This window comes from Thamnophis elegans, chromosome 17 (assembly GCF_009769535.1).
Source record: "Thamnophis elegans isolate rThaEle1 chromosome 17, rThaEle1.pri, whole genome shotgun sequence".
Classification (NCBI taxonomy): domain Eukaryota; kingdom Metazoa; phylum Chordata; class Lepidosauria; order Squamata; family Colubridae; genus Thamnophis; species Thamnophis elegans.
Window position 1 is genome coordinate 10779507 of NC_045557.1, and position 18048 is coordinate 10797554.

At 45.0% G+C, this 18048-nt stretch overlaps 1 protein-coding gene across 2 annotated transcripts; it reads left to right on the forward strand.

The window, feature by feature from the left end:
- Positions 1 to 38: 38 nt before the first annotated feature.
- Positions 39 to 17747, forward strand: POLR3C (RNA polymerase III subunit C). Of its 2 annotated transcripts, XM_032234441.1 has the most exons (15): positions 40 to 459; positions 1544 to 1817; positions 3421 to 3676; positions 4304 to 4489; positions 5701 to 5789; positions 6459 to 6563; positions 7627 to 7719; positions 8024 to 8104; positions 8233 to 8284; positions 9093 to 9153; positions 11640 to 11790; positions 13321 to 13422; positions 14397 to 14446; positions 16107 to 16256; positions 17308 to 17747. In XM_032234441.1, the coding sequence occupies exons 2-15, from the start codon at positions 1671 to 1673 to the stop codon at positions 17384 to 17386; spliced, it is 1602 nt and encodes a 533-aa protein (XP_032090332.1). In that variant the 5' UTR covers positions 40 to 459; positions 1544 to 1670; the 3' UTR covers positions 17387 to 17747. The 2 variants fall into 2 exon arrangements, with proteins under 2 accessions (XP_032090333.1, XP_032090332.1); XM_032234442.1 differs by lacking the exon at positions 13321 to 13422 and having other exon boundaries at positions 39 to 459.
- Positions 17748 to 18048: the final 301 nt, after the last annotated feature.

Here is an 18048-nt window from a genome sequence, read left to right on the forward strand (position 1 = left end):
GGCCCGCCTCCCCTGTCGAGCCGAGCCCCGCGATAGGCCAGTGTGTAAGGAGGCGCTTCCGGCGGGGACTCCGTCGCCATGGGGACCGAGGGAAAGGCTTGAGGCCTAGGCGGAGAAACCGTCAAGAAGCGGAAAAAAAGAAGTTTGGGGTGATTTTTTTTCTTTCCCCCCGCCTGCACGTTGAAGGTCTCCGGCCGAGGAAAAAACCGAGGAGAAGGTGTCTCTAGGGAGTCCTCCCCGTATGGCAGTTCGTTTAGTGACCGTTCAACGGCACTGAAAGAAAGGGACTTAAGGATCGTTTTTTTCGCACTTGCGCCCCGTGGTCACGTCGTGATCAAGATTCAGCCGCTTGGCAAGTGATCCGTAGTTATGACGGCCGCAGGGGCCTAGAGTCACGTGATCTCCCCTTTTTTTGCCCAGTAAAATTAATGGGGAAAGCCAGATTCGCTTAACAACCGTGTGAGTAACTTAACGACGGAAGGGATTCTCTTAACAAATGTGGCAAAAAAAGGTTGTAAAAAAGGGCAAAATTCACTTAATGTCTCACTTAGCAACAGAAATGTCAGGATCCGTTGTGGCCGTAAGTCGAGGACTAGCTGTAAAGGAGAGGCTGTGCAGGGCTGGAAGAGGGGTGGAGGAAGGCAGTCGTCCTACTCCAGTGGGTGTGGGTCGGATGTGGGGAGGGGGCCTGAGTGGCATTTGTGATAGGAAAGAAGGCAGGAGAAAACATCCTCTCCATTTTTCTTCTTCTTGGGTTATTTAACGCTTCTCTTTCTCAAAGCATTCAATTCGCAACATTTTTGCACACCTGTCTAACACTTTTGCACACTTTTGTACAGGTAGTCCTCGACTTACAGCAATTCATTTAGTCACCATTCCAAGTTACAACGGCACTGACGAAAGGGACCGTTTTTAGGACTGTTGCTGCACACCCATGATCCCACAATCAAAATTCAGATGCTTGGCAACTGATTCATATTTATGTCCTGGAGTCACGTGATCCCCTTTGGCCACCTTTCCGACAAGCAGAGTCCCAAGGGGAAGCCCGATTCACTTAACAACCGTATTTAACTAAATTAACAACTGCAACGATTCATTTAACAACCGGGGCGAGAAAAGTTTGTAAAATGAGGCAAAACTCACGTAACGAATATCTCACTCAGCAGTATGAATTTTGGGCTCAATTGTGGTCGTAACTTGAGGACTCCCTGTCGTGTACAGAGCTTTTATGGGTCTGTACTGAAACAGTAACTTCCTCTGGTGGAAACTAATTAAGGAGAGAAGCAACTAAGGAGACATTTCCTGACAGCGAGAACAATCAATCAGTGGAACGTCTTGCCTCCAGAAGTTGTGAATGCTCCAACTCTGGATGTTTTTAAGAAGAGATTGGATAACCATTTGTCTGAAGTGGTGTAGGGTTTCCTGCCTAAACGGGGTTGGACTAGAAGACCTCCAAGGTCCCTTCCAGCTCTGTTAATCATGTTCTCCTATCACTGAGATCCAATTATTAGACTCTGAATGTGTAAAGCTTTTCTCTTTTCAGGTGCAGAGGCAGTGACTTCCACTGAAGTCTCATTTTGCGCCTCCTCGCTGGATTTGTTTACCGATTCGGAGGGGCTCGTACATTTTATTGCCGCCAATTATACACACCGATATCTTTGTCCAGCAAGATGACCCAGGCTGAAATCAAGCTTTGCTCTCTCCTGCTCTGTGAACATTTTGGAGAAATTGTGGAAAAGGTTGGAATGCAGCTCATCCGTATGGGCGGACAGATGTTATGGATGATTTCCCAAAACACAGGCATGTCGCTTGACCAGGTAGATTGATTATTATTTTTACTTTTGCATAATAGGCTAGCCTAAATTCAACTGATTAAATACCCATGGTCCCACTCACACTCAGCAATCCTGAGTGGAATTGTCCTGCCCCCCCCCCCCTCCGGAGTCTGACATGGAAGATGAACAGCTGACAGAGAGCAGGAGAGTGACTCCATTGGCTGTGAAGGAAACTGGGGAAGGGCAAAGTCAGGATTGTCCAAGCAGGGAAGAGATAGACCAAGGGAGAGGGAGATGACATAAAGACCCAGGCCCAACCCCTCCTCATCCGAACGCAGAAGAGAGCAATGGGGGTTGCGTGCTGTCAACTTGTAAAGCGTTGCCATTGTTATCAGGTTGGCATTCGAAGGAGGATTCCATGCATACCTTCGGCCAGAGTCAGATCTCATATTTCTAGTTGGTACAGAAGATCATGCCAAGATGTTGATCCTAATTTTTTTTTCACCTTTGTCTCGAGGCTCATAAATTAATTAGGTCATCTCTTGGGAACTTCACAGAGAGCTTACGAGGAAGGAAAGGGCCCCGATTCCCTTCACAGTTGGGAGGGGCGTTTACAAATGCTGAATTCCTATAGTGTTGTTAGTTGTGGCCTGCATTCCTGGCATTCCTCTGGACTGCTTGAATTATTTGCTTTGGAGAATAGCTTGACCCCCCTCCTCTTTGTGGCAGCCCCTCAAATATTGGAAGATGCTCTCCTGTCTCCCCTGGTCCTTCTCTTCCCTAGGCCAGGCCTAGTTCCTGCAATTATTCATCGTATGTTTTAGTCTCCAGTCCCCTCATCATCCTGGTTGCTCTTCTCTACACTTTTTCCAGAGTTTCCACATCCATTTTATAGCGTGGTGACCAAAACCGGATGCGGTACTCTAGGTGTGGCCTTACTAGGGCTTTATAGAGTGATACTAGTGATCTACATGTGATCTTGATTGTATCCCTCTGTTAATGCAGTTTAGGATTGCATTGGCTTTTTTGGCTGCTGGCTCCTATTTAGCTGGTTGTCCACTAAGACTCCAAGATCCCTCTCTCAGTCACTGCTATTAAGCCTGGTTTCACCCGGTCTCTATCTGTGTCCTTTCAGTTTTTCTTGCCTAAGACTTTGCTTTTCTCTACACTGAATTTCGTTTTGTTAGCTAGGGCCCAGGGTTCAAAAGTCTGTCAGGATCCATCTGGATCTTGAGCCTATCTTCTAGGGCAGTGTTTCTCAACCTTGGCAACTTGAAGATGTCTGGACTTCAACTCTCAGAATTCCCCAGCCAGCATTCGCTGGCTGGGGAATTCTGGGAGTTGGAGTCCAGACATCTTCAAGTTGCCAAGGTTGAGAAACACTGTTCTAGGCTGTTGGCTACTCCTGCCAGCTTAGTGTTATCTGCAAATTGGGTAAGTTCCCCTTCTGTTCCCTCATCTAAGCCGTGTATGACGATATTGAAGAGCCCTGGGCCTAAGATGGAACCTTGTGATACTCCATTGCTTACTCCCCTCCGTTTTGAGAGGAAAGACAGCTTTGAAATCTTGGTGTGGTTGCCACGGATGTGTCCTGCACTCTGTAGAAAAGTACACATCAAGTTTCCTTTCCTCTCCCTTGTTGCAGGTCCGGAAAGGGCTTTGTGTGCTCATCCAACACAACCTGGTGACATTCCAGCAGCAGAAGCGAGGCCTGGTAGAGTATGAAGCCCAGTGCAGCCGAATGGTGCGGATCCTTCGCTACCCCCGTTACATCTACACGGCTAAAACTCTCTATAGCGACACAGGGGAACTGATTGTGGAGGAGTTGCTGCTCAATGGCAGAATGACCATGAGTGCCCTAGTGAAGAAGGTGGCTGACCGATTGACTGAGACAATGGAAGGTGAGTGGATCTGGCGTTGTGGCCCCACCAACGGAGATGGCAGCAGATTCGGACCGTGAGGAGGTTGGGGAGGAACCTGGTTCTGGGGAAGGCTCTGAGGAGGGCTCTGTATCGGAGGCAGAGAGGGGGCCAAAGTTATATGACAGTTATCAGCAGCCTTTGGAGTCGGACATCAGTGAGGCGGAAGAACAGCTGGAGCCTGTTCCCAGTGTGCGGATGCACAGAGTGGCCAGATGAAGGGAACAGCGAAAGAACAGGGGTCGACTTGGTAGGAAGGCCTCAGGTGGACGGTGGACAGAGGAAATAAAAGAGGAGCGAAAGGGGAGTGGAGTTTGCAGGAGACCATTAGTTCACTTAATTGGTTCATGACCCTCCGAGGCTCCTGGCCAAGTTTTGCAGATCTCGGCCTGGCAGCTCTCCAAGCCAGATAAGGTCTGTGACTGTAAATCCTCCCTTGAAAGACTTTGCTGGAGGTGAAGGAGCAGAATTCACAGTCAATTAATAAAAGGAGGTTTTGTCTGCATGCTCTTGGGAAGCCTCGGTCAGAACATCTGGTGGGTTTCTCTATAGGGAAAGCACTGCTTGCAAAGCCCCCCATGAAAAGGCTCCTTGTGTCTTTATTCACAGATGGGAAAACAATGGATTACAGCGAAGTCTCTGCCACCTTTACGTGCCTGGCAGATACGCATTTTGTTCAGAGATGCCCTTCGCCGCCCGAAGCTTCCGAATCTACCGAAACACAGCCGTCTCCCATGCCGATGTTGGCCTTTAATGAGAAGGAGATGTATGCTGTTCCAAAGCTGAACCTGATAGGTGAGGAGCTGAGTTGTGTAGGTAGCTTGCGATGATGGAATTAAACCAACGAGGTACAGGTGGCATTGAGAGCCTCTAGAAATATTTTAGAAACAATGGGAGATGAAATAGGAATGGAATGGAATAGAATAAGGAACAGAATAAGGAATGGAATAGAATAGAATAAGGAACAGAATAAGAAATAGAATAGAATGCAGAATAGAATAGGAATAGAATAGAATAGAATGCAGAATAGAATAGAATAGAATGCAGAATAGAATAGGAATAGAATAGAATAAGGAACAGAATAAGAAATAGAATAGAATGCAGAATAGAATAGGAATAGAATAGAATAAGGAATAGAATAGAATAGAATGCAGAATAGAATAGAATACAGAATAGAATAGAATAAGGAACAGAATAAGGAACAGAATAAGGAATAGAATAGAATAGAATGCAGAATAGAATAGAATGCAGAATAGAATAGGAATAGAATAAGGAACAGAATAAGGAATAGAATAGAATAGAATGCAGAATAGAATAGGAATAAAATAGAATAAGGAACAGAATGCAGAATAGAATAAGGAACAGAATGCAGAATAGAATAGAATGCAGAATAGAATAGAATAGGAATAGAATAGAATAATATAGAATATAGAATAGAAAATAGAAAAAAAGAATAGAGAATAGAAGGGAAGAGAAAAGAAAATAGAATAGAGAACAGAATAGAATAGAATAGAATAGAATATGGAAGGAACTTTGGAAGTCTTCTAGACCAGCCCCGTGCTCAGGCAGGAGACCCTATACCATTTCAGACAAATGCTTATCCAGTCTCTTCTTAAAAAACCTCCTGTGATAGAGCACCCACAGTTTCTGAAGGCAAGCTGTTCCACTGGTTTGTGTTCTGTTCCATTGAATTTTGTCTTTCCTGCCTTATACAGCGAAATTTATCATCTAAGCTCTGTTAATCTTATATGTACTACTCTGCCTCTCACATAAAGAATCCTGTAAATATCATTATACGCCTGGGCTGACATCATTGATCCAGTCCGCAGTTCCTGTTTTTTCCCCACAATAAAGATAGGACTTTATCTTTGCAACCAAGGATTCCGCTTGTAGGAATTTCACCCGAGAATAACAGATGCAGTTCAAAGCCAACAGTATTCCTGGGGGAGGGAAGGAAGAGACGCATTTCGTGCTGCAAGAAATACACTTTCTCTTTCGGTCAACAGGGAAGGGAAAGCGGAAGCATTCAGACAACGCCAAGGAGGAGGATGAAAGAGGGGGAAAGCGATTCAAACAAGACACAGGAAGCGAAGAGGTAGAAGCGTGGCCACTGCTTCCAGGACAACTTAAGATGGGAGGAAAACTGGGTGGTAGAATGCAGATGCCAGAATAAGCGATGGATCGATTCCAGTGGCAGATGGCAGAGGGAACTATCCTATAAAGCAGTGGTCCCCGACCTTTGGGGTTCACTTAACAACTGAAGTGGTGCAGGGTTTCCTGCCTAAGCAGGGGGTTGGACTAGAAGACCTTCAAGGTCTCTTCCAACTCTGTTATTCTATATTCTAAACTATGGCAAGAAAGACGTGAAATGGGGCAAAACTCACTTAACAAACGTCTCAATTATCAGCATCAATGCCTGGGGTCAATTGTGGTTGTAACTCAAGGATTACCTGTATGTGTAAATTGGCAAATTGAGAGTTTGCATCAAAGGGTCTGGACTAGAGTGGTACGGTGACCGATGTGAGTTGGATGTTAGAAGACTCTTATCTGCTGAACAAAACTCCGCATTGGTGACATGAAGGGCATCTGGCCATTAAACACTGTGCCAACTCCATTCAGTTGCCCTGACTCAACCCCACGGGGGATTGTGGGATCATTAAATGATGATGATCAAAGGGTTTGGACTGGGGCGATGATTGGATTAGGCTTGCTGATATCCTACCTGAGAGACTCTGATTTTTAATCTCCACTTGACCCACTTCAGCCTTCTGCAGACAGTGGGATCTTCTGGCAAGTCAACATCGACCGGTTCCATCAGCACTTCCGGGATCAAGCAATCGTCAGCGCTGTGGCCAACAGGATGGACCAGGTGAGTAGCATCTTCCTCAGATTATTCATTACTTCTTCTATATATATAAAAATGGCGCTCACTCTCTCTCTCTCTGTCTGTGTGTGTCTGTGTGTGTGTTCCCAGCATAACTCTGGAACGCCTGGAGCAATTTCAACCAAATTTGTTACACAGATTACTTACTGTCTGGAGAAAAATACTGGGGTGGGGGTGTAAGACACCCCTAACGCCCCTCCGGGGGTGGTGGTGTTCTGTTAAGATACAGCCTGTTGTGCCTTAAAATGGCTTCTACTGTACTGACTTCAAATGGCTTCTACTGTACAGCGCAGTGGAGTTGCCATGGTAATGGCTTCTCAGTACTCCACAATCCAAACTCAAACCAGAGGCCTAGAATCAAAACCGTGCGAATATTAGTGCTGCTTTATAAATTCTCAGTTCTGGTTCTGCCACCAGAAGTTGTGGGTGCTTCATCCTTGGAGGCTTTTAAGAAGAGACTGGACAGCCACCTGTCTAAAAGGGTATAGGCCAGCGGTCGGCAATCTTAAACACTCAAAGAGCCACAAAGGTCCTAAATGGAAGCCCCCCCCCATTCAATTCTGGAGCCAACCGGAAGTCCGATTCCCCCTACCATAGAGTCTCCTCCTAGTGCGGCATCTTTTTTCCTTTGCTGACTGGAAGTCCGGTTCCCCCACCATAGAGTCTCCTCCTAGTGCGGCATCTTTTTTTTCCTTTGCTGACTGGAAGTCCGATTCCCTCACCATAGAGTCTCCTCCTAGTGTGGCATCTTTTTTCCTTTGCTGACTGGAAGTCCGGTTCCCCCACCATAGAGTCTCCTCCTAGCGCAGCATCCTTTTTCCTCTTCCTGTCCTAACGGGCAGCCCTATCAATTATGGAGCCGACCGGCGACAGGAAGCCGCAGCAGAGGGATGAAAGAGCCACACGCGGTTCCAGAGCCGCAGATTGCTGACCCCTGATATAGGGGATTGGACTAGAAGACCTTCAAAGTCCCTTCCATCTCTATTCTGATTGATTGACAAGGGACTGGCCTCTATTACACCTCCTAACTTTTCTTCTGCCTCCACAGACCAGTAGCGAAATTGTCCGGACAATGTTGCGAATGAGTGAAGTCACAACCTCTTCAAATGCCCCCTACACTCAGCCGCTCTCTTCCAATGAGGTGAGCTGCCGTTTAAACTTCAAGTCGAGGGGGTTTAATTGTACGGCCCGAGGAGGTAAGGATCAGCTCATGTACAGGGGGAGGAGCGCATATTGTGTGTGTGTGTGTTGCGCACTCATTGTATTGCGGGCATAGGGGCAGGCATGCACGTTTTCGGCACATGAAGACAAAAAAGTTAGCCATCACTGGATTACAGGATACATGGGGAGGAAAGGAATAAATTTTAAATGTAATCAAGGGTGCCCCCTTCCCCTGAATAACGGCAGATTCACGGATCTGACAGCTCCATCTTTTCTTTTTTAAGATATTCCGATTACTTCCGACCGGTTACAACATCTCCAAGCAGATTCTTGATCAGTACCTAACCTTATTAGCAGATGACCCGGTAAGAAAATTAAATTTTCTAAAATTAAATTTTACTAGCCTTTTGAAAAAACGCATCAGGAACACTGCGTCTTTTGGATCTCCCTTCATTCAAACCGTTTATCTCCAAGCCTTTTATTCTCTCCGCAGCTGGAGTTCGTTGGGAAATCGGGCGACAGCGGTGGAGGGATGTATGTGATCAGTATCCTTTGGCAGCCATTCTGTGCCACGAAGATCAGTCTCAGACTCCGGAGGGAGCCACAGGGGTAATAATGCCAGAAGGCCAGGGTCAACCGTCCCACTCAGTCACCTAGCAAAGAAAGATTCGGACAGTGAGGAGGTTGGGGAGGAACATGGACCAGTCCTGGAGTCTGGGGAAGGCTCTGAGGAGGGCTCTGTGTCGGAGGCAGAGAGGGGGCCAGAGCTGTTCGACAGTTATCAGCTGCCTTCAGAGTCAGACGTCAGTGAGGCAGAAGAACAGCTGGAGCCTGTTCCCAGTGTGCACATGCGCAGAGCTGCCAGACGAAGGGAACAGCTAAAGAACAGGGGTCGACTCGTGAGTGAAGGCACAGGTGGATGGTGAATGGCCCCTCCCATAGGGAATAAAGAGGAGCGAAAGGGGAATTTGCAGGACACAATTAGTTCAATTCATTTCGGTGAAGATCGGCTCCTGACTTCTTGCCAAGAAATTACTGCTACAGCATGGTGTTTGGAAGATATCGGCCTGGCAGCTCTCCAAGCCTGATAAAGGTCTGTAGTTCTGGAATCTCTCGAAAGACTGTTGGCCGGGACTTTGCTGGAAAGGAATTCCCTTTCCCCCTAAATAAAAGAGGTTTTATAGGGGGTGAGGGGTCAGCTTTGTGCTGTTGGGAAGCCTAGGTCAGAACAGTTATTACTCAACAATGGAGCAGATACTTTTTGAGGGTCTCCTGGCTCTTTTAAACTTCAGCCAATGCGGAGGGTGAGGGTCATTCTTGTGGCGTCTTTTTCCTTAACATTCTTCCAAAAAGATCTTCATAAGGGCCTCACCTCTCTAGCCACTGCAACCCTGGAATCCATTGTGCAAGAAAGGTAAGACAAGGTCTTTCTTTGCTCCTCTTTCCACACTGGAAAGTTCTTCTGTGTTTCTTTTTCTTTTTTTGCTGATTCAAGTTGATCTCCAAAGCTGCTCATTCAATAGATTTCAGTTCGTCCAAGACAGAGAGATTCTGCAAAACCTGTAAGAGTTTGCAGCAATCCAACCAGCACACAAATAATTCAGCAGGATTCATGTAGAATAGAATAGAATAGAATAATGGAATGGAACGGAACAGAATGGAATGGAATAGAAGAATAGAACAGAATAGAAAAGAAAAGAAAAAATGGAATGGAATGGAATAGAATAGAATAAACGGAATAGAATGAAATGAAATAGACTAGAATAGAAAAAAATAGAATGGAATAGAAGAATAGAATGGAATAAAAGTGAAATAGAATAGAAAAAATGGAATGGAATAGAAGAATAGAATGGAATAGAAGAATAGAAAAGAAAGAATGGAATGGAATAGAATAGAATAGAATAAACGGAATAGAATGAAATGAAATAGAATAGAATAGAATAGAAAAAAATAGAATGGAATAGAAGAATAGAATGGAATAAAAGTGAAATAGAATAGAAAAAATGGAATGGAATAGAAGAATAGAATGGAATAGAAGAATAGAAAAGAAAGAATGGAATAGAATAGAACAGAATAGAATAAATTGAATAGAATGAAATGAAAATGAAATAGAGTAGGATAGGATAGAATACCAAAAATGGAATGGAATAGAATAGAAAAGAAAAGAAAAGAAAAAATGGAATGGAATAGAAGGAATGGAATAGAATAAAAGGAATGGAATGAAATGAAAATGAAATAGAAGAATAGAATGGAATAGAACAGGATTGGCATGGCATGGCATAGCATAGCTTATAATTCTTTATTGGCCAAATGTATATTGGACACACAAGGAATTTGTCTTCGGTGCATAAGCTCTCAGTGTACATAAACGCTCTAAATGATAAATCATGATCATAGTGATCGTAAAAATACATTCATCATAAATCAGAAGACACAACACTTAGTGCTAGTCATAGTATACTAAATAAGCAATCAACATGAATCGTACTAGGAAACTAAATAAAAATATAAATCGTAAAGATACAAGCAACAAAGTTGTAGTCATAAGTAGAAAAGGAGATAGATAATAGGAAAATGAGAAGAATAATAGTAATACAGTCTTAGTAAATAGTTTGACCGTGTTGTGGGAATTAATTATTAGTGCTTACTTGGTCTGTAGAGAAAACGAAGTGGGAAACATAATGCACAAATTCCTTCTAATTTAACCTGTAAAACTATATATATTTTTTGGAGGAAACCAGTTTGCCTATAACTTCCTCTCCCACCACAGATTTCAAATACTGACTGTGTTTGCATCATAGCCAGCGGCTATAGCAGTGGGTTAGTGAGGTAGCTTTTTGGTGACTTCACTTAATCTTTGGGCCTGGGACTATTGAGCTTTGTTTATTTATTTGGTTTATTTTAGACAATTTATACGTCCGCTTACATGCTCACAGCGATTCTAGGTGGCTTACAGATAATAAAAACACAATGTAGAAAAAATAAAAATAATGAAAAATAGTAAAATAATCAGTAATATTCCCCTATTCCTCCCCGCCCCTCTTGGCAACAGCACAAACTCATATCAACCATTTACTAGGCACTATCTCACTCTGCGTCCCCCATGTCCGCTGGCAGAACCACGTCTTCAGGGTCTTCTGAAAGAGGGTCAGAGTGGAGGCCAGTTTAATTTCCGGAGGGATAATGTTTCAGAGGGAAGGAACCACCACGAAGAAGGCTCTTCTTTTGGGTCCCACCAGATATATTTCCTTAGGGGACAGGAGCCGCAGCATTCCTCGCCTCCCCACTCTAGTGGGTTGGGTGGATGTGACCGGCAAGAAATGGTTTGAAGAGAAAGGTGTGTGTGTGTGTGTAAGTGTGTGTGTGTGAGAGAGAGAGAAAAGAAATAAAAGGAAGAAAAGAGAGAGAAAGGAAAAAGAAAGAGAAAGAGAGAGGAAAAGGAAATAGAAAGGGAGGAAAAGAGAGAAAAAGAGAGGGAGGGAGAGAAAAAGAGGGAAAAATAGAGAAAGAGAGAGGAAAAAGAAAGGAAGATGAAAGAAAAAGAGATAGGAAAAAGAGAGAGAGAGAAAAGAGAATGAGAGGAAAAGGGAGAGAAAGAGGAAGAGAGGAGAAGAGAAAGAGGGAAAAATAGAGAGAGAGGAAAAAGAAAGGAAGATGAAAGAAAAAGAGATAGGAAACAGAGAGAGAAAATAACGAGAGGAAAAGGGAGAGAAAGAGGAAAAAGAAAGAGGAAGAGGAAAAGAGGAAAGAGAGAGAGAGAGGAAAAAGAAAGAGAGAGAGAGAAACAGAGAGAGAACACGATACCTGTCCTCCAGCTTATGAAAGTTTCCAGTGCAGGAGAAAATGGGTTCATTACTTTTTCACTGCCCTGGCTCCTCTTCACTTCCCTCCTGGATACAGATTTGGGTCCCGCTGTGCCCGCATCTTCCGCCTCTTATTAAGAAAGAGGCACCTGGAACAGAAGCAGATCGAGGACTTCGCCATGATCCCGGCCAAAGAAGCCAAAGAAATGATGTACAAAATGTTGTCGGCCAATATCGTCGCTCTGCAGGTACAGGCTCTCCCCATATCGCCCAGCACAAACGCCAAGCGGCGAGAGGGTTCACCTGGAAATTGAGGTGGCCTGCTGAGCCAGTGACGGGAGTGAGATTCCTTGCAAACCTTCTCAGGCTGCAGGTTGGCCAGGGGGTTCTTGAGTGAAGGTCAGTGCCCCTTGTCATGAAAGAGAGAGCATGGACTCTGCCATGGATTCCCATCTAGAAGTTGTATGTGGGAGCCAAATTGATGCTGCTTTTATTGGGGCAACTTTTAGGAGGCAAGACAGCAATAGCACTTCGACTCACCGTATTTTCAGAGTATAAGACACTCCGAAGTATAAGACACACGTAGCTTTTGGGGAGGAAAACAAGAAAAAAAAATCTGCCTCCAAGCAATTTGCCTCCTTGCAGCAAACAGCCCGTTTCAGCACAGCCTGATTAGCACAAGCAGCTGATTGTTGGGCCTCCCAACGATCAGCTGTTTCAGGCTGCAGGGATTACCATAGCCTATTGCCACCTCTGCATGCCCCATGTTCGGCCTTTGCATTCCATTTTCTGCCTGTTCCAGGCGGTGGGGATCAGAACGGGTGGAAAATGGGGCGCGGAGAGGCCGAAAATGGGATGCAGAGGCCGAAAATGGGATGTGCAGAGGTGGCAATAGGCAATGGCAATCCCTGCAGCCTGAAACAGCTGATCATTGAGAGGCCGATCCAACCACAATCAGCTACTTGTGCTAATCAGACTGTGTTGAAGATGAAACTGAAACAGGTGTTTGTTGTAAGGAGGCAAATTGCTGGGAGGCAGGATGGGGGCTGACAGGTGGGCGGGGCTACATTCAGTGTATAAGACACACCCAAATTTTCACCCTTTTGGGGGGGGGGAATGTGCTTTATACTCCAAAAAATACGGTATATACTACTTCACAATGCTTTACAGTCCTCTCGAAGCGGCTTACAAAACCAGCCTATCACCCCCAACAATCTGGGTCAATCTTAATCCCGTCAAGATTGAACTCCAGACTGTGGGCAGAGCCAGCTTTCAATGCTGCATCCCAACCACTGCATCACTATGGCTCGGTGTAAATGTGAGAAACGGTCCTGTGCTTTTTTTCAACGCCTGTCAACTCCTAAAGTTGTCATAGTGACAGAAGGGGGGGGGGAGCGGATTCCACGCATACTGTCGGCTGAAGTCGGATCTCAGATTACTTCAGCAGGCTTGGGAGGGGTGCACCTCATGGGGGAATGTGATTTATGACACAGACTGAGGGGAGGAACGAGTAAAGCTCAGCTATAACTCAAACAAAGCTTAGACTTGACTGCGAAAAGATCTTGCCTACGGTGCTCCTAATAAATGACGAATTTTGTATTGAAACTTGGCTCGATGCTCACGGATCAATTAGGGCATTTTTAGGAAACCTGAGAGCGCCGTTGTAACTTTGAACAGTCACTAAATGAGCTGTTGGACGTCGAGGACTACCTGCAGTGATGTATCAATGCTAGCAAATTTAATCTCTTTATCTGGCTTTGCTTTCCTCCCCAAACCAGGAAATCCCCAAAACTCCAGATCACGCCCCTTCCCGGACTTTCTACTTGTACACCGTTAATACTCTCTCGTCTGCTCGTCTGCTGCTCCAGCGTTGCTACAAGGTTGGCATCCCGCTTTCCCTTTTTTTTAAGCTTCTCTTAAGACAGGCTGCATTCACGGCAAGCATTCAGATCAGTGTTTCTCAACCTTGGCCACTTGAAGATGTCCGGACTTAAACTCTCAGAATTCCCCAGCCAGCGAATGCAACACTGATTCAGATGCTTGGCAACTGATTCATATTTATGACCATTGCAGTGTCCTGGAGTCACGTGATCCCCTATGCCCACCTTCGGACAAGCAGCGTCCATGGGGAAGCCCGATTCACTTAACAACCGGGTTTAACTAAATTAACGACTGCAAGGATTCGTTTTAAAGCTGTGTCGAGTAAAGCTTGTAAAATGAGGCAAAACTCACTTAGCAAATATCTCAAGTTAGCAATATGGATTTTGGGCTCAATTGCGGTTGACCTCCTGTTGGGTACAGAGCTTTTATGGGCCTGTACTGACACAGTCACTTCCTCTGGTGGAAACTAGAGCGCCGAGGTGGCGCAGAGGGTAGAGTGCAGTACTGCAGGCCACTTCAGCTGACTGCTATCTGCAGTTCAGCGGTTCAAATCTCACCGGCTCAGGGTTGACTCAGCCTTCCATCCTTCCAAGGTGGGTAAAATGAGGACCCAGATTGTGGGGGAGTTAAGATTGACCCAGATTGTTGGGGGTGATGGGCTAGCTTTGTAAACCGCTTAGAGAGGGCTGAAAGCCCTATGAAGCGGTATATAAGTCTAACTGCTATTGCTATTGCTAACTAATCAAGGAGAGAAGCAACCTAGAACTAAGGAGGAATTTCCTGACAGCGAGAACAATTAATCACAACCTGCCTCCAGAAGTTGCGAATGCTCCAACTCTGGAAGCTTTTAAGAAGATGTTGGACAGCCATTTGTCTGAAATAGTATAGGGTTTCCTGCCTAAGCAGGGGGTTGGACTAGAAGACCTCCAAGGTCCCTTTCCAACTCTGTTCTTCTATTTCCCCTCCCTTTCAGTGTGTGGCCAACCTGATAGAACGGCGACTCCACGAGACCAAGGAGAACAGGTAAATCGGGAGGCCGGAGATACAATTCATACCTTTGAAGCCAAGTCTGTGTGATGATGGTTGAAGCCATAAGAGTCCTCCATCCATAAGTGGGAGAGAGACAGTTGTGGGGAGAGCTGGCACAGCCTCCTTTGTAATTCTTTGTCTGGGAGAACTGTTAGGGCTCTCATTAATTTTTTTTAAGTAATCTTTTTTATTTATCATCTTATTTTATTCTTATATATACTGTATGTATGTATGTATGTATGTATGTATGTATGTATGTATGTGTGTATGGTGTCACACCCTCTGGTATGCCCAAATATGGGAGGGAGCATACTGCTCCCCTTTTCTGTCTATTGGCTCACTCTGGGAGCCATCAAGGCAGAAAGCCATTTTTATTATGTTGCCTTGTTACATTTGTGTTACAATTGTGCTTATTTATTTATCAGCACAATTGCAACATCTATTTATCTATCTATCTATCTATCTATCTATCTATCTATCTATCTATCTATCTATCTATCTATCTATCTATCTATCTATCTATCTACCTACCTACCTACCTACCTACCTACCTACCTACCTACCTACCTATCTATCATCTATCTATATCTATCATCTATCTATCATCTATATCTATATCTATATCTATATCTATATCTATCTATCTATCTATTTATCTATCATCTATATCTATCTATCTATCATCTATCTATCTTCCTGTCTCTCTGTCTGTCTGTCTGTCTGTCTCTCTCTCTCTCTCTCTCTCTCTCTCTCTATCTATCTATCTATCTATCTATCTATCTCTATCTATCTAAGACACCCGTAACACTCCTCGGGGTGTGTGTTTTGTTAAGATACAGGCTGTTGTGTCTTGAAATGGCTTCTACTGTACTGCCGTAAAATGGCTTCTATTGTGCAGCGCAGTGGAGTTGCCATGGTAATGGCTTCACGGTACTCCACAAGGGGGCTCCCTCTCTTGTAAGGGGGAAAATCCAATGTTAGAAATTATGTTTGGTGCGGACATTTCCCCCCCCTATAAATAACTACCAGGCAACGGCAGGTTATCGGCTAGTTTTATATATAAAATACAAAGAAAAATAGAAATAAGGAATTAAGGGAAAGAAAGAGAGGGGAAAAGAAAGTGTAAGGTACAAGTGGGGGGGGGGAAGGAAAAAAAAAGGCATTGACTTCTGACTCTTTTTAGCAAAGTAGATGAAATACTCCAGCCTCCAACTTTTTGCTTTTACATATTAGTATATAACTAGCCGCTTCTATAATGACAAATCTATCTGATCCACAAAAGCAAAATTTCTCATGGAATGTTTTGTATCTCTGGTGTATCTGCTGTAATCACCTGGGTGGGGCAATGGCCCAGAGGTGGACCTCTCGCCTCACAAGCAGGAGGCTGTGAGTTCAATCCTAGGTAAGAGGCTGATATTTCTCTCTCTGGGCACAATGAGAAATATATCTGCTGCAAAAAAAACCCAAAACTCCTCATCGGCAACAGGAAAGGCATCCGGCCAGGAAACACTCCGCTCTATTCAATTGCCCAGACCACACTCTACAAGGGATTACGGGAGTCATTAAATGCCATTTGCTGAAGTCGGCCTCGCGGTGTCGGTGATTCGAGCGAAGTCGCGAGACTCTCTGACCGTGGGCCTTTCCCTCGTGGCAGGCGTCTGCTGGAGAAGAGCCAACGGGTGGAAGCCATCCTCGCCTCGGTCCAGGCCACGGGGGCTGAGCAGGCGCAGCTGCAGGAGATCGAGGAAATGATCACGGCACCCGAACGGCAGCAGCTGGAGACCCTCAAGCACAACGTCAACAAGTGAGTATGGCCCAGGTCGGGGTGGGTGGGTGGGGAGCATCTGAAGCCCCTCCATCCATGGGGTCTCCAGCCTGGGATTCCCCCAGCCAAAGTTGACCGAATTCCACTCTCCAAATCCAGCCTCCAGTGGTGGTGGTGGTGGTGGTGAAACACTGACCACGTATGCAGGCTAGGAAGACCGAACAAGCGAGCACAGCTGCGTTAGATGAGAGGAATCAAAATCGCACAAAGTTTTAGTACCGCTTTATAAATCCTTACTAAGTCCACACCTGGAATGAGGCATCCAGTTTTGGTCCCCACATTACAGCAGGAGACGCTACACCATTTCTGACAGATGGCAGTCCAGTCTCTTCTTGAAAGCCTCCAGGGATGAAGCTCCCACAACTTCCGAAGGCAACTTCTCTTCCATGGGTTGATTGTTCTCACCGTCAGAAAATTCCTCCTTATTTCCAGGTTGAATGTCTCCTTGGTCAGTTTCCACCCATTCTTCCTTCTCTGGCCTTCAAAGGTGCTTTGGAGAATAGCTTGACCCCCTAACTCCTCTCTGTGGCAGCCCCTCAAATATTGGAAGATGCTCTCCTGTCTCCCCTGGTCCTTCTCTTCCCTAGACTAGCCAGTTCCTGCAACCGTTCATCGGATGTTTTAGGCCAGTGGTAGTCAACCTGGTCCCTACCTCCCACTAGTGGGTGTTCCAGGTTTCATGGTGGGCGGTAGGAATTCGCTGTAACTCTGCTTTATAAATTTTATAAAGTAAAGCTACTTCCCTACTTTACAAATCACCATTAGTGTGGAACCGGTGGGCAGTTAGAAAAATTTACTACTAACAGAAATACGAAAGTGGGCGGTAGGTATAAAAAGGTTGACTACCCCTGTTTTAGCCCCTCATCATCCTGGTTGCTCTTCTCTGCACTCTTTCTAGAGTCTCAACGTTTTGTTTAGAATCTGGGAACCAAAACTGGATGCAAGATTGTAGGTGTGGCCTTACTAAAGCTTTATAGAGTGGTATTAGGATCTCCCTTCATTTAGATTGTATTTTCTTCTTTTATTCAAGGCTCGACGCCAGTGAAAATCAAGTGGACGAAACCATTTTTATTTTGGAATCCTACATCAACAGCACCATCAGGCACTGAGCCCTCGGCTGGAGCTCGGGAAATCCCGTCTTCTCATTTTTAAAGTCTCATTGGTTTTGTTTTCATATAAATATATATATTTAAAGTCCGGCTTTCGTGTGGTGGTCATTTTTGATGAAGGAAATGTGTGAATTGAGAGGATCAAGGTCGTCCTTGGCTGACGCCGGATTGTTTTAACGCCTGATCAAAGTTACAGGGGCCTTGGAGAAAGTACAGGTATCCCCTGCGCTCGCACTAAATAACGTTTGCACTACCCCTGGGGTGACATGCTCACAATTTGGATGCTTGGCAACGGCTCATGTTTACAATTGCAGTCCAACTCCCTCCACGAGCAGGAAAGTCTATACCATGTTTGTGTGTGTGTGTGTGTGAGAAACCTGTGGCCCATGAGCCGGATGTATCACACGCTCATCATGCCCACCGCCTGGTTTAGGGGAGGGGGAAAGTTGCGATACGTCACAAACTCTGTGAATTTGACACCCCGGGTCTCTCTCGTTTCAGTGGCTGCCCTGTCTTTTCTTTTTTTAATGAAAATTTTGGAAAAAAAACTTTTACAAATATTTACTTCCCTCCCCCCACCCTGAATCAATACAGGGTATAAATCTTTAACAAAAACATTCTAAAATAAACTTTAAAAAAAGTTAATATCATCTTTCATTTGA